The following is a 27,761-nucleotide window of genomic DNA, read 5'->3' as shown; positions in this document are numbered from 1 at the left end:
TTTTATATATTTGACTTATTCCAATAAAATCTACAGTTCAATTAATTAGAAAATTTGTTTACCAAAACGGTTTAAGCCACAGTTGTTGGTGCCAAAATGTACAAGATGGTTATCCTAAACATATTTTTCCAATCTTAAGGAGAGTAGTAGAATATAAATTTGTTATAGTTACATCAGTTGATACTTAGTTACTTTTTATATATAAAAAATCTAGATTAGCTGATAATTACTCATTTTCTATTGTTCTTTTAAATCTATTTTGTATTAATATATATATATATATAAGGGTTGTACACTCAACATTTTGATAAATAAAAAATGAAGATATATTTGTCTTCTTCCTCTTTACTCTATTAATTCAGAGAGTTTCATCTTCACAAAATACAGTAAATTATTCGGCATATAAATTAACATAAGGTTAAGCAGTTTAGCTTGTCAAGAGCCTACGGTGTGACATGGTCTATGATTGGTATAAGCAAGTTTCTTCACCATTTATCTCTTATTTATTTAGTTTGGAAAAAATAATAACTGAATCATGAATAGAAATGAGGCGATGACATGGACTATAATGCGTTAACAAGTTTAGTTGTATACAACAGGTTAGCTGTCAGAGGGGCAACCTAGAATTGAAACACCACCAGCCTACAATAAGAGAATGATAATATAAAAACAATGAAAATAGGAACAGAATCATGAAGGCCTATTTTTTTTATATGTACGCAAATAAATAGGCATGACATTGGAACATATCCAAAAACATACCTCAGTCAAATGGTATGACATTTTGGCATAGGTAGACGGGAGAAAGAAAATCTTGTGTTGTCGTGATTGAAGGGAAATGATATAAATTGTGGTGCAATCAGAAGCCAGATCTGTATTATATGTGAGGCCAAAAAATATCGCCTCAATCTCATAATCCACTTAATTGTCAACTTTGATATCATTATGATACGATTTTTGACGCTCAAAATGGGTCATCTGTCATAAGAGAAAAAGAAGGGGGCGAGACCAAAGTTATTATATCTGTGTAATGTTTAGTAACATTTTTTTTCTCAACTTGATTTATTGAAAAAAAAATCTTGATTAATTCTGAATTTGATAAAAACGTAAAATTTGATAAGAATTATTTTTACTAAAAAATGAAACTCAGATATTATTTAAACAATTCAATCTTAATTTGAGTATATTAATCACTTATTAATCCTATAATTTAGTAACAAGGCCCAAGTAAGAATCAAATCAACTTGGGAAAGTTACATGTTGTTTAACTTAAATTTATATCATTGTCTAGTATAAATGTATAATACTTTTAATTATACTTAATGCCAATATTTTACCAAATTTAACTTATTATTTTATAGCAAAAAAATAACTTTTTTTACTGCAACCAAAACGACAAAAAAGTAATAACTATTATCATCTCTTCTAATATTTCATTTTCTATAAATAATCAAAAAAAGTTACGTTTGACAAAAAAATTCCACTAAAGTCCCATTTTCAAGAATTGAATGGATGACGAAAGTTGATCAAACATGTTTGATACCTAGTTAATTTTTTAAAATAATATATTGGACTTCAACAATTCTCCTATTTACTTCAAGGAAATAGTTTTTTCTTAAAATCCTAAATAAAAATTAGTAAAATATCAGAACATGTAATTCCAATTAATTGATCATGCGCAAAGGTAAAAACAGAAAATAAAAAAAAAGTCAATAATAATAATAATATCACCATAAATTTTTAAAATAACAGATATAAAAAAAAACTCTCTAAAAGTGACTATATATAATAAAAGAAAGACATTACAAAAAAATTAAATAATAAAAAAGAGATAGAGATAATAATTAATAACAGCGGATATTTCGGTGCAAATAAACGACTTGAAGACACTGAAAACCTAACAAAGAACAACGTAGACTCTATAACAAAAACAAAAGCTGGAAAACTACAAAACGGTACAGTATATAAGAAATCCAACCGGGGAAGTAGAGAACTTTGGTTCAAATGAGCTGGTAAGCAGAAAATGGATTGGACACAATTTAACAAGGATTACAGTCTAGGAGAGAATTAAGGAGATCAGAGTTAACAGGATCAGAGTTAACAGAGCTATAATATCAAAAAAATATTCATGTATATTTTATAATTTTAAATTTTTTAATAAAAACGTCTCAAATTAAAAAGGTTATAATATATTTTTTAGTTCTTTATGTTTTAAATTATATTTAACTTGATATTGTATGATTTAAAAATTTAATATAATCCTTTATATTTTTAAAGTGCATCAAAATAGTAAATCATTATCTAGTGCTCTGTTAGAGCCAGCGCCAAGTGATAAAGTAGGTAATTTGAGAATTACACACAAATCGTACATGTCATTTTAAATGAGATGGCAAATTTTGATTGGGGGAGCACAAGATGGGACAACAGATTTAAATCTGAAGGGGAAGATCGTATTCTCAAGAAAAAATATACATGTGTATATGCTCTCAAATTAATAACACCGTATTAACTATTAGAAGAATGCGCCTTAATTAATAAATAAGCATTTTATTAGGAGACGAACTAATCATGTCGATCGTTCATACACTACCTAGAGCATCAACATTATTTATTAGCAACTAAGTTTTTTGTTGTATTTCTCATTGTATTTTTCCAATTGTTATGTCTGAGATAATAGAAGTTTGTTTCTTTTAAAAAAAAAAACTATTAAAACAATCTGTCTTAATAAATACGCATTTTATTAATTTTATCGTATTGTAAATCCTAGTAGAAACCAATGTAAGTTATATAACAGCCTTACCAAACTAATGGCAAAAAAGCCTTACCAAACTTATTTTAATTAGTAGGATCATATAAAAAAATTAATCGTATTTTACTATAAAAAAAAAAACTATATCATATATACTTAGCAAAAGCTTTTTAACGTCAACATAACATTATTTCCAATAAGTCGCAATATTCTTGAACAACGCTAAAATTTGTGACAATCAGATACACATGAAAGTCACATTATATTGGCATCATGTGCTTTCGGAATCTCCTTTTTCGTCACCTTCAAAATTTGGGTTTTAACGTGGATCTGATATTTGAAAGGGAACCAACTATCTAGCTTTTTATCAAAGCCAGCTTCTGCAATGATAACTTCTTGTCTAATCATATATACCCTTCTAAAGAAATAAAGGTAAAAAGATTAAAGTTAGTGGTGGTTAAGTTTTCCCCCATCTTACTCTTTTTCTAGTAACTAGTAACGTGAAAATATAAACCCCAACCTTCTCTACCCTCTTATCAGTCTAGCCAAGCTACATAAAGTATCCTACAATTAAGTTCAATGTACGTTCTAACACATCGATCCTACATATGTACTCGACTGATAAGTTGACTACATTTTTAGTCAGTTTCTCCCTTAATTTTACTATTTCTTTATATACATCTTCTCAAATTATCAAAATGCAGCTTTGAACAAGATATAAATAATTAATAAGCAACTCAATGCTTGCTTATATATCTTTTAAAAAAAACACGATATAAATAAGAAAAGTTATCTGTTTTTTAAAATCTTTTTTTCCCTCTAACTTGATGGCCAAAATTGCATCAACAAATTAAGGTTGTATGGAATTTAAAAATATTAAATGAATAGATTCCGGAAATTCCAAGCACAATACAATAAGATTGCATTTGGATAAAAAATTTTAACTTGACAAAAATAATTTATGAGAGAATTTAAATTTTTGTAATCTAAAATTCATTGTTTGGATGTTTTTTTATGAAGAATTTAAATTTTTGAAGGATGTTTTTGGCAACTTTGATTTATATATATATATATATATATATATAAGAAATAGTAGACTAAAATACAAATTTGATCTTTCATATTTTTTGTTTCAATTTAGTTTTTAAACTATAAAAGTTTAAAGTTTGTCCTTAAAATGTCTCAATTAGACCAAATTAGCCTTTCAGGCAATTTTTTATACTAACGATTTTAATTTTTTATAGTTTATCATGTGTCACAATTAAATAAATTAGTGTGTTAAACTGATATGTTGATCACCTTAGTCTAATATAATTTCAAAAATAAAAGTGGAATTTTTTTAATTTGATGGGGAAAAAATCAAAGGACCCAAATTGTAGATTAAAAAACAAAATAAACACATTAGAGATTCTTTAGTTATAAGAATTGTTCTATAAGAAAATTGTTAGCATTTCGTGTGTTTCTTACACAATCTTGTATGATTAAAAAAAAGTTGATATTTTAAATAAGGTCAATCTTTATGATTTTAAAAATTAAATCAACAAAGTTTAACACAATTATTAAATAATTAAATTTTTTAAGCATATTTTTAGGAGTTTCATTCTAATCATGTAAATGAAAAAAAAAATATTATTAAAAAAGATAAAACTTATTTCGATTATCTTTACTTTAACCATCAAGATAATCCTAATCACCAAAACATTTATACAAATGGTGTCTTTGCAAATGGGTGGTATTTAATTATTTTCTTCATTTAAAATTCAAATGATATATTTGCGTAGGAATAGTTTTGCTATAACACCTTTCATAAAGCAGATATAAATTTCGTTTTTATTGAGTCATCATTGGAGTGAGAATGGTGTTTGAATCTTTGTTTTTGAAGTTAAAACATGTGAGGTAAAATACATATTAATAGTAATATATATTACTATGTTTACTACTCGATCGATAGCATTTGCCGGAAGTGGAAAGTTTCTGTTTGGTCAGTGAAATACTCACTGAGTTGGTAAGTGGCAAACAAGTAGCACAAGGGCATTCTTATAATCATAACCATTGGAGTGAAAAAAGGAATAATTCTCTTGCAGGTGCATGATTGTGATGATTGGTGATAATGTATTTTGACTAAAACACGTGTGCTGTGAATGTGCCTCTCGTGCGCCTATTTTGATTTTTGAGTGATTCGTTATAATTCATTTTTCAGCTTATTTGTGAACTGGTGGAAGAAGATCATATAATGAAGAAGATTAAAACAAATAATTACATTAATTTAGTCCACCCACTTACCATCTTTACCAAAAAATTCAATCATACATCGTCACTTTTCTTCTGTTCCAACTTAGAAGATAAAAGAAACAAAGCAACTTGGGTTTTTATTTTTATATTATGAAATTGTGTATTTGCTTGTTCTTACTTTCTTCTCGCTACTCATTGTTATTGTTATTAATCAATAACTTCCTCTTTCACTTGCGGTTGTCATATATTCGTCGTTTCTTCACATTGAAATGACTAAATATATGACCATTAATAAATTTTCTTACGAAGATGCATGTGAATTCTAGATATAGTTCATATGATATGCTACTTTTAGAAATTATTAACTCTTGTTTTTTTTTTTCAAAACATAGCCGTTTATTCATTTCTATTATTTTGTCATTGTGTCACCATTTAATTTAAATATATTGATATTCTTTAAAATAAGGAGGAAAATTCAAAAATAAAATAGATAATAATATGATAAAAAAAATTATAATTCATGTCATCTATTCATTTTCCATAACTTTTAAATAATTGAATGAAAGTTCTCTTCTATATATTTGATATTATATATATTCAACGATACTTTCATTTCGAATAAGTAATATGTAAAGTGGCAGTGTAATAATAAAAAAGAAATTATACTATCATCCCATCACAAAATTATGACATATACTGAGTTTTTTTTTTACTTTTATAATATATAATTATCATAATTAAAAGTAAAACTAAAAATGATTTTTTATTAATTAACAGTATAAAAACTTCTATATATGGACTGTATATACCTAGTTACCTATTAATCAAACTCTTTCATTTTACTTCATTTCTGTTCACACTTATCATAAAGGATTCAAATGTAATAATTACTATTCAAACGTAACCTGAATTACTTGAAGAATGTTGACGTATGCACGAGATCTCCGTTTGGTTTAAAGAAATATTATGTGAGAGCCAAATTGCCAGCTGCGCTCAAGACTCAATCATAAGCTACAGCCTACGCGGGAAGAGAATTATTGCCCACTCCATCAAATATTTAACTTAGATATATGTTCGTAAATGTTCATATGCATGCCTCACATCAACGTATTTTGCTTGCCTATTATTATAACAGCAACATGCATACATTACTGACTGCACTGGCGTCTATATATATGTAAAATATAATAATACACCAACAGAATCAACATTAGGATAAAAAGTTGAAGAAAGCGAAAATATTAAGGCAGAATCATGGATGCATTGCATGGCCTATATATTATATATGGTATATATTCATGAATATATGTGGAGTATAAAATAGTGGTAATTGGGAATTGGAGCTAAAGGAAAGGAGCGGATATATATCATTTCAAAATATAAAGAAAGCCAAAAGTGCACAAGTAATTTCAGACTTATGTTTCTTAATTAAGAACTAGAATAGTATCTCTATCTTAAAAATGAATTCGTAGTTAAAATATATCAAATTGAATCAACTAAGTAGAAGATAAATTAACTGAATGTCAAATTAATAAAAAAAAAACTATATACTTCTTGGTAATAAAAAATATATATTTATATATTTTTTATTATCTAACCTTTTTTATATTAAAGAAATATTTTCCTTTTTCTAAAGATTCGTTAGTTTGAATAAATAGATTAAAAAAAAAAGAAAAAAAATAAACAATAAAAAAATGAAATTCATAAGCAGTTGGTTGAGTGAGATTATTTTCTTGGAGTGTGAACATTATTTAGTTTACCACTCAAAAAGACAGAGACGGCATTCACTTCACTTCATCACCATATAAATGCCCATATCCAAATCGAACTCTCACCGGTCCATTTTTATATAATAAAAAAAAATCCGTATCGTGAAAAGCAGAGATCAAAGGGTGCTTCGATTTTCAAGTTTTGGGATTGGAGGAATCTTTTTGCGTTCCTCACTTCACTCACTTTAATTGATGAGCAAACGCCTTGAAAGAGAGAGAGGGGCACAGAGGCCACCGAAAAGCAAGGACACCTAATTATCATGAAAGCAAGAAAGAAAAAAGGAAAAAAAAAAAGGACCCGATTTGACGGGCCAACACACACCAACATACACCATACACACATATATACCACGTACACATCCCATGATATCCATCCACAGTTTCATGTCCCCACACACACGCCCTCTCTCATATGACATTCCTTTCATAATCAAATAGAAAAATCTCTTTTGAACACAAAATGAAGCTAGATAACAAAAGTTATTACTTTAATTTTGTAATATATTTTAAAGTTACATGTATATAGAAAAAAAAAACTATAAAAGAGGATTATTGTATACAATTTTACTCTTACATATGCAAAAAAGTATCTTCAGATTTAAATTCATGATCAACCAGCTATTAACCCACAAATTTATGTTGTATCAGAACTCTCACATAATTTCTTCTTCATATAGATAGATATAAAATATAATTACTTAGAAATACATTTTGTAAAACAGTCCGCCCTCTAATTATATGTAATGTGAATAAGTTGATGAATTATTTCAATTTAGCTTAAGTAGATAGTAATTCCGAGTTCAAGTCATACGTATACTGTTGTACATCATGGTGATATCTGAACAGAATTATCTTCCTAAAAAATATAACATCACATATTATATCCTTTTTTTTATCATTGTGAATGAATTATATATAGATTTTACTGTGAGTTCCATTTTTTTAAAAAAAATAATTCTACTTTTGATTAGAATTGAATCACCTTTTAGTTTAATATAGAGTCGGAAATTCCCAAGTCAACTGCACCTCATGATTTGGTCTTGGTTGTTGCAGGCAACACCTCATTTCCCACTTTGTCCACTTTAATCACTGTTTGTTCTACTTGTACTCCCTCCACCATCATCATCATTCCCTCTATAAAATCACCAAACAACCTATCATGAAGTTCTCCACCATATGGTATAGTAAGTAACTAAAATTAAGCATGAAGGTGCATCAGTTCGCACGTGGATTCTGGGAGCACGAACCCTCCCTCACACTCGGGTGCAAACGCTTACGCCCCCTTGCCCCCAAGCTTTCCAACACCGACACCATTTCTCCACCTCATCATCCTGTTACAACCTTCGACCTCAAGAGCTTCATCAAACCTGAAAGTGCCTCCAGAAAACTTGGAATTGGATCCTCCGATGATAATACTAATAAGAGAGACCCATCTTCACCCCAGGGCCAGGTCCATTAACAATCTCTTCTATATTCTAATTCTTAATGAGAATTTGATATTCCCTTTAATTTAATTTGTTCCGTAGCATATCATCCATACATTCGTGCAACATATACCGAGAGAGTGTAGGTAAGTTGATTGAGCAGCAGTATGTGTGAATTATTATAAATTCCCGTTAACTCACGCATCCAACTCAACTAATTAAGTTAAACACCCATAGTAATACACTAGTGACACTTAATTCACGTGCACATATATATGATACAAAAATATGGTTTAATTAATAATTTTGTTGTTTTATATGCATGATACAGGCTGAAACGCATATTCCAGGAGGGACACGGTGGAATCCGACTCAAGAACAAATAGGGATATTGGAGATGCTGTACAGAGGAGGGATGCGAACTCCGAATGCTCAACAAATAGAGCAGATCACAGCACAGCTTAGCAAGTACGGCAAGATCGAAGGGAAGAACGTGTTCTATTGGTTCCAAAACCACAAAGCACGCGAGAGACAGAAGCAGAAGCGTAACAACCTAGGCCTTGCTCATAGTCCTCGTACTACTCTCACCACTTCACCCCCCTTTAGTTGTTGTGTAATTACCACTATGGACACCACAAAACGGGTATGTATATATACATGTCTAGTTTCTCTATGCTCTTCAAAGTAGTAGCTAGTCATAATATGTAATGTCAATCCTAGACTACGGAACATGTGAATCAACTAATAATAAACTGTTGGTCTCACTTAATCCGTCGTATCGAGTTTAGCTTCTAGCTAGTGTTGAATATTTAGAAAATAATTTTCTTTTCATCGTAATCTTATTTGACTCTAGCATGATTGTCTATTATTAAAGTACGTTCATCTCTATAAAACAAAAATATAATAACCTGGGTTCAAGCTATCTTTTTAATTATATAAACCACTAGGTTCGACCTTGTAGACGAAGGATTGAGTAATTTGCATGAGGTTGTTGTAGACGAGATTATTATTAAGAAAATTAGTTGATGGGTGTAAAATTGTAGTGTATATATATATATATATATATGACATGGTTTTGATTGTTTTTTTTTCTTGGACAGGGGGAAGTAGTAGAAAGAGAGGAGGAAGATAGCCCGTTGAAGAAGTGTAGGAGCTGGGCGTTTGAGTACTTGGAAGACCAAAGAGAGGAGGAACATAGAACTCTGGAGCTTTTCCCATTGCACCCGGAAGGCAGATGAAGGGGTTTGTTTTAATTGTTTGACCAATTTAACGAGAAATATTTTTAGCTTTTAATTAATTGTTTCTGAACCCTTCAGGCTGATTGGAATGTATGTGCTTTAATTAGTTTGGTTTAGTTTTTCATCACTTTCTTCTTTGGTTGTGTTGGGAAAGAAGAAAACACAAAGTCGTCTACAAATGTGTACTGTTCCCTCTTTGAGACCAAATTAACCAAACCTGCTTAATTGTCTCTCTTTGCCTTGTTGATTTCAGCGCAGTGGGTGAGAATAAATCGAAGCTTTTAGGTTAAAAGGAGGAGCTACGGACACTGAAGTCCCCGCACCTACTACTACTACTTCTTAAATCTTAAACCTAAGTTATATACGACCCTTTTCACGTCTTGAGTTTGGTTCAATTTGAAAAAAGCATATGATTGTCCTCTATTTAGCCAAACATAAGTGTATGTTTGGTTGTATAGAAGAGAGAAAAATTAAAAATAAAAATTGAAAAGAAATATTTAAATTAAAATAGAAAAAAAAAACGTAGTACTCATGCTATTTTTTAAAAATTTCTTCTTAAATAATATTTACTCTTTCCAACCAAACCACCCCTAAATAATAGTATTCACACTGGATACTCCACTCACCTTCATAGATCCCACTTTCATAAAGTATTGAAGGTACATGCGTCCATTTATTTTTCCATCATTGACATGCAAATTTCTTTCTTTCTATCACACAGTGCATGTAGGACCACCAAGGGATAATACACCGTTAGAATTTTGACTTATTAGGAGGGAGGGAAATTAGGAAGATCAACATTTCGAAATGTTCATAAAGTGTATACAATCAGCAAAAGGGGCCTCAAAAGTATATTAAATGTATCTTTGTTTCGAAGTACTCTCACCAGATTTTGGGTCTGAAACGAGTATTCTGGATTTCTAGTTTCACGAGATAATATAAGAAAATATTGATAGAGTTGTGATATTTTAAACATACCAACAAAAAGTCATTTAGTAAAATGTGATTAATCACTACTAAGGGGACTAGCTTAATTAATTGTAATCATCAAAAGTAAACTCTAACGTAAGTATATTAAATTTATCTTTGTTTCTAATTGCTTACACCTGTGGATTTTGGGCTTGGAGCGAGTTTTCTAGTTTCACTAGATAATAGAAGAAAACATCAATAGAGTTGTGATATTTTAAACATGCCAATAAAAGGTCATTTAGTAAAATATGATTAACCACTACTAAGGAAACTAGCTTAATTAGTTGGTTGAACAGCAGTTTGTGTGTATAAGTTGTTGTAAGTTATTCTAGGTTTGAAATGTTAATAAAGGGTAATCACACAAGCATATTAAACTTATATTAGTTTCCAAGTGCTTATACCTGTGGATTTTGAGATTAGAGCGGAGTTTTCTAGTTTTACTAGATAATATATGAAAACATTAATAGAGTTACGATATTTTAAACATACCAATAAAACATCATTTAGTAAAATGTAATTAACTATTAGACTTAAAAAAATAATGGTGAAGATGAACAATAAGGAATTACTCTTAGAATAACTTTATATATATATATATATATATATATATATATATATATATATATATATATATATAAAGTTATTTAATAACTTTTTCCATTTTGTAGAATATATTATCTTAAATGTGTATGAAAAAAATTAAGTATAAACCAAACATGATAGTATATGAAATTAGGAAACACAAATTTTACTTGTAGCCATGAACACTAAAATGCGCACAATAAATTCTAAAAATGTAAATGAAAAAACTATGTTTTCCTTCACTTATTACAATCTCAAAACTCAGCTTGATATAGGATAAGTTGTAGAGCAAACGAGTGTGATCACTGTGACAACAGAAGAGACTTAGTCATGAGTAATCTATAGGAAGAAAGAAAGGAAAGAAAGATTACAGGTTCAATTTCCTTTCTAACAAAAGTAACATTCTAATAACTAATATTTACATATAAAAAAATGAATAACCTATAGGTGTCTTCCATTACGGCCAAACCTAGTGGTTAAGTCCTACGTTGCATGCCACGGGAAATTAAACTAACTATATAGGATAATTAAAAAAAGTTGTTTTTGACAAAAGTTGGTTAGAAGCACCTCCAACGGTGACCCAAATTAGTTTGTTGCTTTCTGCACTAGGGCATATTGCTTGTACACCCAGCAATATTATGATATTCTAAAAATACACTTGTGTGTTCTTCTTCTTCCTTTTAGCCTTTTCTTTCACCTTGTTGACTCATTCATTCATTCATTATGTTGGTTTCGTCGCATTCATTCATTCTCATGAGAAGAGAGGTCCATTGTGTCCGCTTTAGTCAAGGTGAAAATCTTACGAAGGTACGTTGACAAGTAGTGATTGATTTAATTGTTAAGGGTGGAGGTAAGCTGCAACTTGCCTTAGATAGTTTTTTTTTTTCTGCATACGAATTATGAATTCGTAAGTTATATAATATTTAGGGATTGATAATCTATAAGTTTTATATAATTTACACATTAACAATCCATAAGTAATATACGGATTGACAATCAATAAGTACCATACAGATTGACAATCCGTATGTATATTACTTAGGGATTGCTAATCCAAAAGTTAATTTTTAGTTTTTTAAAACTTTGTTTTATTGTTTATTTTAAAAGTAATTATTATCATTATTTCAAATATTTTTAAATATGTATAATTTGATAATTAATTTGTAAGTCTTTGTTTTTATATTTTGAAATTGGTGTTAATTTCAAAATAATTTAGACTTATAAGTTATTTGAGTCGTTGTTCTTTAAAATTGGTTGTTTTTAGTGCTTATAATTTGATGAATTACAATTAAGTTCAATAATATTATTTATTTTAGTATATATGGTTATGTTATCAATTTTTATGTATTATATGGTTATGAATTTTAAGCAGAAAAACTTGATGTTATTGGTTTTCTAATATATATGGTTATCAATTTTAATGGTTTATATTATTAAAGGCGGTAAAAAAAAAAGAAAAAATTTGTGTGATAGTATATCTACGGTGTGGTTAGGGTTCGTTTGTTTGTCATTGAAATTTTTTAATGTTTTGTTAAAATGAACGAAAATCAATCGATGCATGACAATATAATGTCTAAAGAAGTTGATATGAATGAACAAAATGAAGACGAAATTAGTGTGAAATCAAAACACGTTGATTGTTTTGATGCCTTCAATACTTCTCAGGTATTAATATGTTTTTTTGTTGTTAAAGTAATTAATGAATGTGTCTTGAAAAATAAAGATGTGTGGATTGCATGGTAGGTGTTTGCTACTCATGATGATGTTTTGAATTGGGTTCGAGCTCTTGCTTATGAAATTGGTTTTGTGCCAGTCATTATGAGGTCAAACACAAATATTGTCAGGTATGAGAGGAAGAACGTCGTTTGTCTTAATTGGTTGTCAAAGAAGTGGTCAGTATAGGGTCAGGAAGAAAGATTTGGTAAGAACAAATACTGGCAGTAGAAAATATGGGTGTCCCTTTAAGATATATGGGAAATCAGTGGTTAGAAGCTAAGGATGGATGGTGAAGTTAATGTGTGGGAGTCATAATCATGAATTGGCCAATTCATTAGTTGGACATTCATACGTTGGCCAATTGACTAAGGATGAAAAGATAATTATTACTGATAAGACAAAGTCAATGGTGAAATCAAGAAATATTCTGCTAACATTGAAGGAGAACAATGTTAATAGTTATACAACAATCAAGCAAATATACAATGCAAGAAGTGCATATCGTTCATGCATAAGAGACAGTGATACTGAAATGCAACAATTAATGAAGCTTCTTAAATAGGATCAGTATATTCATTGACATAGATTGAAGGATGAAGATGTTGTATCTTTTGGTGTCATTCTGATGCAGTGAAACTATGTAATGCCTGTAATTTGGTATTTTAGATAAATAGTACCTACAAAACAAACATGTACAAGTTTTTGTTACTTGACTTTGTTGGTGTCGCACCAACAGGAATGACATTCTCTGCTAGTTTTTCCTATTTGGAGGGAGAATGTCTAAATAATGTTGTTTGGACTCTAGAATGGTTTCGAGGTATTTTTCTCAAATGTGATGCTCTCTCTGGAATTATTGTTATCAACAAAGATCTAGCATTGATGAATGCAGTGAAAACTATATTCCATGAGTATACCAACTTGTTGTGTCGGTTTCACATTGATAAGAAAAATGCATAGGATTATGCCATGGAAGCCTGGGGGAGTTTGGTTAATTGTTCTTCTGAGGAAGAGTTCAATGAATGCCTTAAAAAGTTTGAAATTTCTTATTCACCATGACCAATGTTTGTTGACTATGTCAACCAAACATGGATAATTTCCCCATAAAGAAAGATTTGTTAAAGCCTGAACGAATAAGATGATGCACTTAGGAAAAACAACAACTAATAAGCATGAAAATTGTAAACTTTTTTTTGCTTAGAGTTTAGGACTTAATGGATAAACATAGCTATCTTTGTTTATTTTTTTGTGTATTTCATATGCAGGGTTGAGTTTGCTCATTGGACCTTAAACAGACTACTACAGAATAGCCTTGGAGACCTATGTAGTGTTTAAGAAGTCATGAACAACATGATCACACTGTAACACACTGAAATTAAAGCATCTTTTGAGACAAGTACACATGTGGTTGAACATGTTTTTAAAGTTATCTTATACAAAAAAATTACTTGGCATGGTATCAAGATATGTTTTAAACCAAACTATTGTTGAGTATGAGTGTGTGAGTTATACTGGTATTGATAGTTCTCGTTATGGATGTGTAATGAGAACTACTCATGGTCTTCCTTGTATATGCGAGCTAGCTAGATATGTTTTCGGTAGCATACCTTTGGGTGTAATCCATATGCTTTGGCGAAGGCTAAGTTTTTGAAACCAAGGGTTATCTAAGCTCGAAGTCAGCATAACTGAAGAGATGGAAACCATATCCAAGTGGTTTGAAGAACTTGATGTTTGTGGCAAAGTTACTCTAAATAGTAAACTTCGGGAATTGCCTACCCTGATCTAAACTCTATGTGTCCTCCAGAAAAGGTCAAAACAAACGGTGTTCAAAAGAAACCGATGACCAAACATCAAAGATCAACAAAGCGTGATTCGTCTTATTGGGAGAATGTGGATGCATTACATTTTGTGCAAAATAGTAATTCTTTAGTCAAACATAGTGCATTATCATCTAAGCAAGCAATTCCAAGAAGGACTCTGCCAATATTGGATCAATTTCATCCATGCATTCATGATTCCATTGAAAACATTGTTGATGTCAAAGCTGACGATAATTGTGGATATCGTGCAATTGTTGTCTTATTAGGTATGGGTAAATATTTGTGGTCTTTGGTGCGCAGCCATTTGTTTTAAGAATTTGCCAAATGATCTGATGAGTATATCAACCTGCTTGGTGGCATGGACATATTTGAGAAATTAAAGTGGTTCCTACTTGTTGATGGATTATCCATGGTATATAATTTTTGTTATGTTTTGTTGGATTAAATTTGGTTTAAATAAATGTAATTATAACTGCTACATACAGGTTTCCATGGATAAGTGGATAAATATAACCGACATGGAATATGTGATTGCATCAAGGTATAATGTAATCCTTGTTTCTCTGTCTCTCCAACAAAACATGATGTTTTTTCCTCTTAGAAGCCAACCACCAACAGATTGTTTTGTACATCGCGTAATATGTATCGGTCATGTGTATAACAATCATTTTGTTTAGGTAAATGCATGATCATCCTATTTTTTTAATTTATGTATTAAATTATGTTATAATAATTTGAATGTATATGTCTGTATGTAACAGGTATTTCTAAGAAATCGTTGTCTCTTACTGCCACTAGCTTTGTTATGGTCTACACATTGTCATCCTCAAGCAAAGCAGTGGCCAACACCATATATTAGTAGAATGCAATAGTATAGAAATTTGTTGATATTGAAAACAGACTATGTTGATTTAAGTGAAAATTGAACATTTAATTACTTATTTAATTATCATGTAATACAATAATATACACGTGTTTCATTGGACGTTCATATAATTATCTATTTTACTTAACTTTCAAATGGTTTAAGGTTACTATAATACCTAGGGTTTAGTGTTACGTGTGTTATTAGGGTTTATTGTTACTTGAATATGTGGGGTTTAATAGTACGTAACTAATTAGGGTTTAGTGTTAAGTCACTATGTATGGTGAATGGTATGTTACTAATTAGGGTTTTAGGATGTTTTAATACCTAGGGTTTAGTGTTACATCACAAGTTAGGGTTTAGTGTTAATTCAAAAATTAGGGTTTATTGTTACGTGACTAATATAGGGTTTATGGTTTAATTCACTACCTAGGGTCTAGGGTTTTAAGAGTTGTTGAATAATAATCATTGTGTAGTTAAGAAAATAATTAAAATGGTTCTCAAATAAAATTAAATAATAAACATTGTCTAATTATATCGCATACAAAAATCATATAAAACCTAATAAATTCTAAAGGTCTTCATTCGTCTTCCATACGCCACCTTCGTTGCAATCGCACATATACATTGCATTCCGCAGTTACACCTCTAGCGATCCTTAGGCAGTTTTCCATGACAATGTATACTTCTATACCTTCTGTCATTATCCTTAGGTTGAACAATCGTTCCAACCTTTTAGCTATTTCTTGGCAAGCCTTCTATGACATTGACAACAACAGAAAAGGTTTATAATTAATGCATGTTCAAATAAAATGAATAACAGAGTAAGTTGAAAATATATTTTACCACTGCATGTCGAGGCTGCTCTACATGAGCGGGTGTATCTACAGGTGCTTCGTCCATAGTTGTTGTCGCTATTGGATGTTGAGTAATATTTGGTTTAATAAATATGTCATCGTGCACAATAGGTGGATGTCTAGGTGGATCCCTAGGTTATGCCGGACTCATGAAGGGATGAGAAATCATGTAGAACCATTCCATGTAGTCTGCTGCACATTGTCCAAGCGTAACACATATCTGACCCACCTGTGCAAGGTATTCAGAAAACTGAATTCATCTATCATTAATATCTTCTATGCATAATGTCGATGCAGTAGGATGTGGAGGAATGATCTGCACATACCCAAACTGTTGCACAACCCTCTCTGGTGGTGTATGACAACATATGGACCCTATCGAATATGTCCAGAAAACAAAGAAATCAGCTCGAATTCTCTAAATGCACGATGGTCACCATAAGGAATCCAGTCGACATTGGTAATGTCTTTCCAGACTTTCAACTGCAGGCACGTGGTTTTCCCTCATCATAATCTTCGACAACAATAGACGAAGCAATAGAAGGAAAATGCTCATAGATTCAACACTACACATATTTTGAAAACAAAAAAAAAATCAAAACAATAATCAACATAAAATACATAACGGAAATAAAAAATTAAATTCAATTATAATTACCCGTAAAAGTGTGATATATCCTGCAAGTTGCCTAGTGTTGCTCTTAGACGCATCATCCAAATTGTCATACATATAGACTAGGGCAACAACTCCCTATGCGTAGCTTCCACTCTGAGTGAGGTCATGAGAGGCATCCAAGTATACCACATGCACATATGTGAAACTCTTGTTAGCAAAGAGAATGCAACCTACCAAATGCAACAAATATGCTCGAGCTGCTACAGTCCACTATGATGCATCACATTTGCTATGATAAATGTCTCGCAGCCACGATAGTTGAACATATGCCCCATGGCATTGTACTGTTTTGGCTCTTGCTTCAGCTCCACTAACTTCAAGCAATTCAACTAACAGCGGCATGACTTCATCCATATGAAGAGCCTAGAAGTTATGGAAGGCACCTGTGATGGGTAGATGAAACAATGATGCCACATCATCGAGGGTGATAGTTATCTCTCCTACAAGAAGATGAAAACTACTTGTTTCCTTATGCCACCTCTTTGCAAAAGCTGATATAAGTCCCTGATCACCAGTGTCCAAGGAACATGCGATCAAAGAACTTAATCTTGTGGTAGCCACTAAGCCTTCAATCTCTGGAGTAGACCTGCCAAATTTCTCAACCTTCCTTCAATGGGAGGATAACTTCAACTCAAGACGTTCTTGAAAATCAAAATTTAAATCATTTCAACAATAATAACAAATACTTACAAAAAATATTATTTATTTAAAAATATAAATACTTGTTCATTCCAAACAGTCACTACAACATGATGAGCATAGTCAATCAAAATTAATGTGTTGTGCGGCCCACCTGGAAAACCCTTAGCATTAGGAACTACATCATCAGCAGCTGCTTCTTGAGGTTGTTCATAGACCTCGTCAGCTGCATCATCCACATGCTGAACTTCCTCAGCAACAGGTGTAACTTCATCAACATCAACAAGCGTTCAAACAATACTTCAAACAATTACTATTTAATAATTCATATATAAAAAATTATTTATTTTTTAAATATCTTTTTAATTAGTTTTATATATTCATAAATGCATATAGAAATAATTTTTTCAAATAGATAGAGTTCACATAACTAATTTTTTAAATATCTTTGGTTTTTATTTCTAACAAATCACAATTTCATTTTTCAACAAATTACTATGACAATAACTTTAAAGTTTTTATAACTAATGAAAAAAAAATTAATTTTATACTTCTAAACATTATTTATATAAATATTTAATACTATGAATGTAATAATATATATACGACTATATCAATAAAAAATTATAATTTACAAATTTACATTTTCTTGTTAAACTAAATTGTGAAGTATATACTAATAAAAATTTGGAACTTATGATATCTAACAAATTTATAAATAAATTTTTAAAATACCAAAATATAATTAAATTACTTGTGATTACAAAAATATTAAATCACAATAATATATATACATTGTTTTTTAAATAAACAAACAACTTAACTTCTTTATTAAAAACCAACTTCAAAAAAACAAATATAATTAATTAAAAAAACCAAAAATATATACAACAATGTTTATTTATTACAAATTATTTTTTATAAGAAAAATATTAATATATTTATAATTTTTTAAAAATAAAACAATAATTATTTCTTTAAATTTTAAATTAAAAAAAGGTTTACGAATTAGTAATCCATATGAGTTATACGAATTAGCAATCCATATAACTCATATGTATTGGCAATCCGTATGTGTTCTACAGATTTTCCAATCCATAAAACAATATCAGACAAACAAATGGGTAGGGAGCACGACCACTTACGGCAGAGACGACAACACTGACGATGCGACAGTTATGGAGGGTCTGGAACCTCAACGAAGATGATGAACAGTAGCAGCAGCGCGATAAGGAGGAAGGCTAAGGGAGAATGTTTTTTTAAATTTTACTAAAGGACATTTTTGCCACTTCAATAAAATTGTTGGGTGCAGCAATTTTACTGGGTGAAAAAATTAACAAGAACTTTCAATATGAAGAGAAGTAAAACTTTACTTATAAATGTCATTACTCATAACTTATAATATTTAAAATCAAAACAAAATCAAAGTAGTTATATTTAATTTTCTTTTTTCTTCATCTATTCAATCAAACATATTTTACCAAATTAATTAATTAATTATATATATATATATATATAATTTAAGATATAAGATATCAAATTACATCGGTATAACTTTGACAACTATTACACTATTTTTATAACTTCGTATAGAATGTAATTTTCATTTATCCAACCGTTGAATGATATCTACATATTACCAACATTGTTTATGTCAAAATTAAACAACAATAAGAATGTAATCAAATGATTCATATTTTACTATATTTTGAAATGTTTATATTACATAGATTTTAATTCATATGAACAAGGTAACAAATAATTTTAGAATAATATGAAATTTTTCATATGTAATTTATGTAAAACAAAGTTTTAATTTAATGGTGAGCTTTAAGATAATATTATTCAAATAAAAATTATAGAATGGTATAATAGTTATCAAAGTTACACCAATGTAATTTGATCTCTCTTTTATTTAAAGAACAATACATGTATAATAAATATTAATATATAAATATTTTTATCTCAAAATTAAAAACTAAAACGGATATTTTGCCACCTACAATATTGTTATTTTACTTTTGTATGAGACCACATATCTTCACTAAAGGTAATAATGTGAGTAAGATAAAATCATCACAAGTGTGATAAAAAAAATTTCTCTAAATATATTTAAAGTAGTTGCATACATGTTTAGAGGTACTGTGATATTAATTAATGAAATATCACACAATCCTTTAATAACTTTTTTTAGATGAAAAGTGAAAACATGCCCTTTTGTTTCTATTATCTTCTTTTTTCTCAAGTAAATTATCAAATTAGAAAATGTATAAAATTGAATTTAATTAAAATTAAATGAGTGTAAAATTTCAGTCACTTAATTATGAGTTACCATATATCATAAGATCATTGATATCTGTAATAATTATTTAAAAGTTATGTCTAAAATAATTTTTAATTAGTTGGAAGTGTAAAAATCATTATATTAACAACGTATTAACATAAAACTCTTAAAATCTTTTTAAGACAGCTAAATATTTTTTTAAAAAAATGCAAATCAATTTTAAATATTCTTATGCTAAAAAATGTCCAAAAATAATTTGTAAAAAACCATGACTAGCATTTTGTTTGTACATTTTATGCGAACACTTAAATATTTATTTTATTATTAATCTGACATTTACTTTTATTAATTTTTGCATAAAAGTCCATTAAAGAACGGGAAATGTTTAATATAATGGAGCATTCAAATATGCCCAGATACTAATGTAGCATTCAATTGTGCATAAAGGAAAAGAGAAATGAGAGGAAAGTTTGAAAATTTAATGTAAGTCTCACAATTTTATCCTCTACTTCAATTTAAAACTACTATAATTTAAAACTTTAAGGGACTGTTAAGTCTACTTTAATGAATTGTTAACGTGACATTAAGTAATACTCAACAATGTGTTAAGGTAGCCAGATTATCTTTTTCCCCTAATCAAAGACTAAATTTTTGGATATGACACCCTTAACAACGCCTTAGCAATACCACAGTTAAAATTAAAACATAAATTCATTGAAGAACTAAAATCAAAATTTCAAATAAGCAAAAGTTATTTACATGAAGAAAAAAAACAATTGAAGAGTGATTATCCAAATTAAAAAGAAAAAGGAAAAACATAATTTTAAGTTTCAAAAGTCAAATTAAATAATTCAAATTCATATAATTTCATTGAAGTCTTGTTTTCGAAGCCTCAATATGATAAGTGAAAGGTGATGATTTTACTTGCATCGATAATTTTCTAGATTTGTTTTAAAGATTTATTTAGCATCCCAAACCCAAATATTCAAGCTCGTGTTAAAGGGAAAAATAAAGGTCTTAAGCAAAAAACGAATTAAAGAAATCCACACAAACAATCCAGTAGAACAATGGAGGAAAATAATCCAAACCGCAAATGCATATCTAATAAATCCAACAAGTTATGCTAATCCATCCTACAGCAATTCAGATACGAAAAAAAGTGAAACCAAAAGTACCAAGAACATAAACTTCCTTAGTACTCTGACTAAAACAAAACATCTAAGACACCTGCAAATAAACTGGGGGGAAGCATACGGAATAGGAATAACTGGAAAGCAGATTCCAGTCAAAAGACTAAAGGAATCTAAGACACAAGATTGTCATTGAGAGAGAGTGAAGCTAGTTGATCAGCTGGGTTAGTTTGCTGTTGAGCAACATTTCTTAACACATCCATGGCTTCAGCAACTTTTGCCTTCAGAGCATCTGGTGACTCAATCAGATGTAAAACTTCAGGCTGGTCCATCTCCAGAAGCATGCCAGTAACCTTTGCTGCAGCATCGTGTTCCAGCTGATCCACAAGCGGGTATAAAGCTTCACCGAGCATCTAGCAAAACATTCATGATAAAGAATCAGTACAGCATTATTATATAACATATAACATATAGAACACATAAATCAGGGATTACTCAACCCAAAATGTGCCAAAAACAGTTGCAGGAAAAGTTACTTACAGTCCTCTGCTGTTCAGGGGGAGCATTTGCAAGAGCCGTGGCCAAAGCTTGAATGGGCATTGGCTGTCCCACAGCATCGCGGATTGGCAGACCACCCATGTCATAAGGGACTGACATCATTCCACCAGCTACACCTTGAAGTGGGACATCTTGCATGTTGCGGCCAGGAGGGTAACGATAGACACGCCCCCTTGGAAGCATCTAACAAACAAATAAGAAAGTATCTCACCATCAGGCATGCATGCAGATGAGTAACGTGAGAGACAAACAAAAAAATTGGAAACTCTGTGCAAGAGCAGACCTGCTGCTGCATCATTGGCATTGGCTGTTGGGGTTGTTGCACAGGACCTGTTCCTCGGCGGCCCCCTGGGCGCTGCCCTTGTTGGCCTTGCTGAACCATAGGAACAAAGAAGCTTGGCATGGGACCACCACCAGGTCTCATTCCAGGAACTAGTTGCTGCTGGTATCCAAATCCAGCCTGCATTTGAAGGATGATTACAGTTATTTCTCAATCTAAACTGATTAATTGAACATAATAAGCCTAACATGAAAATATAATGTCCCTGACATAATGGTCAGTAGCATAACGCACATGTAGCATATGTGGAAGAGTAGAACACAAAGAGAAACACCATAGCTGAGATATCATATTAACAAAAATGTAGGCCCTTAAGCACAAGTTTAGACTAACAGCAATGTGAACAACTAAAAGGCTAAAAGTTAAACTTGACTTTTGAAATATTTTTCCACATATAATGTGCTTGATATCAACAAAAATAGAAGTTAAAGATGTAAACAACTGGCTAATAATTACTTGTGGAGGCATCATGGCTGGGGGTCCTTGCCCATACAAAAATTGTTGTCCAAGACCAGGAGCACCAGGAGGGTAGAGAGGCATACGGGGCGCAACAGAAGGCGTTATTGCAACAGGCCTCATCTGTGAAAACTGAGCCTGGAAGAAAGCAGTAATAATGGTGAATTCTAAATACATTTTCATTTGCCTAACCTACAGTAATTCTAATTACAGTTGCAATACAACTTCTATGAATTGCTGCAAAGCATCACGTTATATTCTGTATGTGTTAAAAAGTTTCATATCCATGTCCATATCATATGATTTCATATCCATTGAGGTCAAAGAGAGATGCCAATAGAAGCACCAAAAAGCACATGCCTCACCAATAAATAATGAGGAGCATCAAAACTTGTACAAGAAAAATACAATCTTAAGTGATAAAACATGATATTACAGCAAATGTATAACAAAATAAAAACACAAAGGACATGCAGAAAAGAGCATATAAAAAACTAATTTCTATAGATGACCACAAAACAGGTAATTAGATTAAAGGCACAAACGATAGTAGGCATAAGGTAGGATATACAGCCTATTTAAAAAGGCAACATTGAAAATAGACATGCAGGTTGTGTAACAGAATAAAATCAATAAAAAGGGTGTTTAATTGTTACAGATAAAGAATAGAAGAATTAAAAAAAATTAAAAAGACGCTTTATTTGGCAGTGACTTAATTAATATATTTCCTGTCTTGGCAGTGATTCTGATTTTGAGACATTTACAATGAAACCTGATGATAACATGGGCTGGGCATTCTCAAGACAACTACCAGACAACCAAAGGGGCATTTCCTCAACCAACAAGAGGGATCTGCTGGATCCATCCATCTCTCACCTAACCTTATCACCTAAGATTAGGGCCCTCAACACCATCACCTACCCCAATCAATAATATACAGTATTGTTTTTGTATCTATTCTTCAAAGTAACAAAATTTCAGGTTTCCAATACACAACTTTTGCTAAGCAACAGACATAGTAAATTTTTTTGTGAAAATTAAATTTATTTAAACTAAATGAGGAATACAGACATATAAACATACCAAATAACTACCATTCATGGACTAAATGTAGGAATTTCTGTGCCAAAAACTTAAAACTTAACAGTGTACAAATAAACAACAGAAAAAGCTGGGCCACTGTTACTACGGGGTTACCTGTAACCTTGCTCTTCTGTCTTCTTTTCTCTGTGCAAGGGCAACGTACAGAGGTTTTCCAGCAATCATTTTACCATTCATCTCACCGAGCTACAAGTACCAACAGATATGCATATGAAAACTAAGGTTCTTTAGCAAAAAAAAATAATATTAGCATATTAATATATTTCTTGTTTACAGAGTTCTATACTTACAGCACGAGATGCTTCCTCAGGAGTTGAAAATGCAACAAATCCTGATCCTCTACCGATTCCAGTGGGGTCTCGCATAACCTACAGAATAGGTGACATAATACACATTGCTTAAATCTGCTACCAATAAAAAAGACCTGACCATAAAATACCAGCAAAGAAATGACATTTGCACACCTTGCATGAAGTTATTGTACCATATTCAGCAAACATTTCCTTAAGTTTTTCATCACTGATAGTATCATCCAAGTTCTTGAGATACAGGTTCACACCTTGATATTTGTCAGCAGATTCCTTTATACTCTGCTCAAACCGTCCTTTCAGTTCTTGTTCACGCTCAGATTTTTTCTGGGCTTTTCCAACATACCACTCCTTATCATCAACTTTCTTCCCATTAAGTCCTTCAACAGCTTTGGCAGCATCATCTGGGTTTTCAAAATTGACAAAGCCAAAACACCTTGATTTACCGTCTGCGTCCCTCATTATTACAGCACTAGTAATGGTACCATATTCTCCAAAAAATTTCATCAACTCTTCATCCGTGGTTGACTCTGATAAGTTTTTCACATAGACATTATTAAATTTTGTCTTACTGAGAGCATTCTCTCTATCTTGCTTTCGCAGAAAATGGCCTACATAGACCTGCTTATCATTGATCAACATGCCATTTAACTTGTCAATAGCATTCTGTGCAGACTCTTCACTGTCGAATTGAACAAAACCATAGCCCTTAGACAGGCCAGAAGCATCAGTTGCTATTTTGCAAGAAAGAATGAGTCCAAAAGAAGAAAAAGTATCATGTAAGGCCTTGTGGTCAATAGCCTTATCCAAATTCTGCACCACCAATATCATTAGAAATATGAGATTCAGGATGTCAATATAAACAACAGACAGCAACAAAAAAAGAACTTCATTGCCCAGCCACTACTCACAAAAAACTAGGCAAATAGAAAACTTTAGGATTGATTGGTTATTGTTCGCTTTTAGTTACAAAAATGCCACCTTGTTTTCAAGGTTTCTAGATCTAAAAATTTTATACAGAAAAAAAAAAGACAACTTTTTATTCTTTTCTATTTTATAGTTTCACTTTTCTCAAAACAAAAGACCCGCCCTTAGTCATAGAATTACTTTCCAATTAAGCTAAATTAAAATACAGGTTCTTCATTGTTAACCTCATCCTTACATCTGACTTTTAAGCAATTAAAAGCAAAAGATTTATATTAGAAATACAAAAGAGACCACTTATTACGTTGAAAATACAAAAATGCAATGAAATCATCCTTTCCCATCAAATACTTTCTACTTTTAGTTGGTTATACTTATATGCCATACGAGCTAATGTTATCAAAATAGCCAAAACATCCCTAAATTTATAACTTATGTCCTTCTAGCTTAATACAAATTACAAATTCGGTAAATTTAGGAATAAGATGTTAACAACAAACGCGTTTATGGACGATTTCCACGATTCACACTATCAAGTCATTTTCATTTTTTTCAACGTAAAAAGACAACAAAAAGTGCGCACCTTGATAAAAATATTCGCAGTACCACTCTTCCTAAGACTAGGATCCCGATGAGAATACATGATCCTAATAGGTCTGTTGTTGAGTGGAGTGAAATTCAGCACATCCAATGCCCTCGCCGCTGAAAATCCAACACACACAAAAAACCAATTAATCAAGCCCCAATTTTCATTTTCATACAAAAAAGAGGAAATTTTTGTTATGATTTACCATCCTGAGGGTTACTGAAATTAACATAGCCATAACCGAGTGAACGACGCGTCGTAAGGTCCCTGCAAACGCGCACCGAAACGACTTGGACGACCTGGTTGAACAGATCGTATAGCTGTGCGTCGTTGACATTCTGCTCAAGATCGCCGACGTACAACGACGTCGTAACGAACTGGTTCGGGTTGTTCGGCGCGTTAGCCACGCCGTTCGGAGGAGGAGCCGACACCGGACTCTGATGCTGCACCTGAATCTGCGCCATCTCGCCGCCTCAAAAATAATATTACTGATGAAAAATTAGATACACGAAATAATATAAAAAAAAAACTAAACCCTAACCGAACCGCTTTTGGAATTTTTTTTGTGGGATAGTTTTTTTGTTCTTCCGTGTAAATAGAGTAGTAGGGATAGTAGGTCCGCCGGAGATCCGAACGGAGGTGGTGGCTGTACGGCGGCGGAGAAGCTGAAAAATTTTATGGTATTTTTGGTTTTTTGGGTTTTTTTAAGTATATGGGTTGGGAGGGCAGAAGGGGCTGCACCGCACGGCACGCACGCAAGGGTGTGGATTATATAGTGGGAAAGCGGAAACCCTAGTTTAATCCGTAGGTCAGATGTGTGACGTGGGCTCGCACGTGCGAGAGGTTACGTCGTTACGAGGGTGTGTTTTCCCGCGTAACAATAGGGCCATGTGAGTATGTGTGCTTGCTAGGTCAAATGGATGATATGGGCTCTCATGTGCGAGATGGCCCGCTAAGAGAATGAGGGTTCCAAGAAAAATGTTCCCCCACGTAACAAGGAAATTACTTAATACAACATAAGGGAACTGCTAGGGGAATCCAGGAGTTTTGTTGGTACACCCAGCATAACAAAAAAATGTCAGTTTTACCCTTTCGTAAGTCCAATAAAGACTAATAATTCGTATGAGACTTATAATTTTGGAATTAATTTAAAATTAATAGTCCAAGTAGAAATCGATCCTGTAACTTTCGGGTTATTAGTACAACACTCTAATCAACTGAGTTAATAGACCAATTATGTTATAAAATAATTAATATTACTATATATAATACTAAAATTTCTAATGTATATTTAATACACATATAAATTTACATAATAAATTTTGTGATAATTAATTTTTATCTAATAATTAATTTGTTTACATATATAAATTGTAAATAAAAATCATAGGTTTAATAAAAATTTACATATGTAAAAAAAAATACCAAATTTATTTAATTATGAATTGTTGTAATAAACATCTAAATATATCATTCAATTAAATATCATATTTATTTAATTTTCGATCACTGTATTAAACATCTGAATACATCATTCAATTAAATATCAAATTTATTTAACTATTAATTATTGTAATAAACATCTAAATACAACATCCAATTAAATATCAATTTTTTTTAATTATCAAATTGTGTAAATAAAATCATGTATAAAAAAAATATAATTTAAAAAAATCAAAATATACGGATTGACAATCTGTATGTTTTGAATTTTTTTAATACTCATTTCTTCTTCTTCGGTAACGAAAAACCACAGAACTTCATTGTATGAATCATACGGATTGTCGATCCGTATAAACCATACGGATTGTCAATCCGTATGAACCATACGGATTGTCGATCCGTATAAACCATACGGATTGCCAATCCATATGTTTTGAATTTTTTTTATTATAATTTTTTTTATACATTATTTTATTTACAAAATTTGATAATTAAAAAAATTGATATTTAATTGGATATTGTATTTAGATGTTTATTACACTAATTAATAGTTAAATAAATTTTATATTTAATTGAATGATGTATTTGGATGTTTATTATAGTGATTGAAAATTAAACAAATATGATATTTAATTGAGTGATGTATTTAGATGTTTATTACAACAATTCATAATTAAATAAATTTGGTATTTTTTTACATATGTAAATTTTTATTAAACCTATGATTTTTATTTACAATTTTTATATGTAAACAAATTAATTATCAAAAAATTTATTATATAAATTTACATATGCATTAAATATATATTAGAAATTTTAGTATTATATATAACGACATTAATTATTATATAATATAATTGATCTATTAGCTCAATTGGTTAGAGTGTTGTGCTAATAACGTTAATACGGATTGACAATCTATAAGAGGCTTACCGATTGTCAATCCGTATGAGGCTTACGAAAGGACAAAATCGACATTTTCCTGTTATACTAGAAGTTCCCTTGAGTTAAACTCTTGTATGGTTCGTGAAAATGGGCTAGAAACCATGTGATGGAAAAAAGTAGAGAGAGATAGAAAGAAAAGAATGACATGAAAAT

The 27,761-nt window shown here is 30.9% G+C and overlaps 2 protein-coding genes across 4 annotated transcripts; one reads left to right on the top strand and one right to left on the bottom strand.

The window, feature by feature from the left end:
* Positions 1-7,882: 7,882 nt before the first annotated feature.
* Positions 7,883-13,959, top strand: LOC114383555 (WUSCHEL-related homeobox 4-like). Of its 3 annotated transcripts, none has more exons than XM_028343247.1 (4): positions 7,883-8,200; positions 8,506-8,817; positions 9,275-9,416; positions 13,942-13,959. In XM_028343247.1, the coding sequence occupies exons 1-3, from the start codon at positions 7,955-7,957 to the stop codon at positions 9,410-9,412; spliced, it is 696 nt and encodes a 231-aa protein (XP_028199048.1). In that variant the 5' UTR covers positions 7,883-7,954; the 3' UTR covers positions 9,413-9,416; positions 13,942-13,959. The 3 variants fall into 3 exon arrangements, with proteins under 3 accessions (XP_028199048.1, XP_028199047.1, XP_028199046.1); XM_028343246.1 differs by lacking the exon at positions 13,942-13,959 and adding an exon at positions 9,666-9,807; XM_028343245.1 differs by lacking the exon at positions 13,942-13,959 and having other exon boundaries at positions 7,884-8,200; positions 9,275-9,644.
* Positions 13,960-20,879: 6,920 nt separating this feature from the next.
* Positions 20,880-25,982, bottom strand: LOC114383038 (polyadenylate-binding protein 2-like). The gene is made up of 9 exons (XM_028342618.1): positions 25,426-25,982; positions 25,218-25,336; positions 23,867-24,523; positions 23,693-23,770; positions 23,499-23,588; positions 22,302-22,439; positions 21,789-21,965; positions 21,488-21,688; positions 20,880-21,360 (listed from the first exon to the last, which is right to left on the bottom strand). Exons 1-9 carry the CDS (start codon positions 25,682-25,684, stop codon positions 21,121-21,123), a joined length of 1,959 nt encoding a protein of 652 aa, XP_028198419.1. The 5' UTR covers positions 25,685-25,982; the 3' UTR covers positions 20,880-21,120.
* Between the last annotated feature and the right edge of the window lie 1,779 nt (positions 25,983-27,761).

Source organism: Glycine soja, chromosome 14 (genome assembly GCF_004193775.1).
Source record: "Glycine soja cultivar W05 chromosome 14, ASM419377v2, whole genome shotgun sequence".
NCBI classification, from domain to species: domain Eukaryota; kingdom Viridiplantae; phylum Streptophyta; class Magnoliopsida; order Fabales; family Fabaceae; genus Glycine; species Glycine soja.
This window is presented reverse-complemented; position numbering and strand designations above follow the sequence as displayed.

What these genes read in the sequence shown, in the direction of transcription:
- LOC114383555 (XM_028343247.1), top strand. Translation starts at nt 7,955, where the DNA reads ATGAAGGTGCATCAGTTCGCACGTGGATTCTGGGAGCACGAACCCTCC. An exon ending in CATCTTCACCCCAGGGCCAG is followed by an intron (nt 8,201 to 8,505) that starts GTCCATTAACAA and finishes TGCATGATACAG; the next exon opens with GCTGAAACGCATATTCCAGG. An exon ending in CTATGGACACCACAAAACGG is followed by an intron (nt 8,818 to 9,274) that starts GTATGTATATAT and finishes TTTCTTGGACAG; the next exon opens with GGGGAAGTAGTAGAAAGAGA.
- LOC114383038 (XM_028342618.1), bottom strand. Translation starts at nt 25,684, where the DNA reads ATGGCGCAGATTCAGGTGCAGCATCAGAGTCCGGTGTCGGCTCCTCCT. An exon ending in GTACAATAACTTCATGCAAG is followed by an intron (nt 23,771 to 23,866) that starts GTGTGCAAATGT and finishes CCTATTCTGTAG; the next exon opens with GTTATGCGAGACCCCACTGG. An exon ending in TGCCAATGATGCAGCAGCAG is followed by an intron (nt 21,689 to 21,788) that starts GTCTGCTCTTGC and finishes TTTGTTTGTTAG; the next exon opens with ATGCTTCCAAGGGGGCGTGT.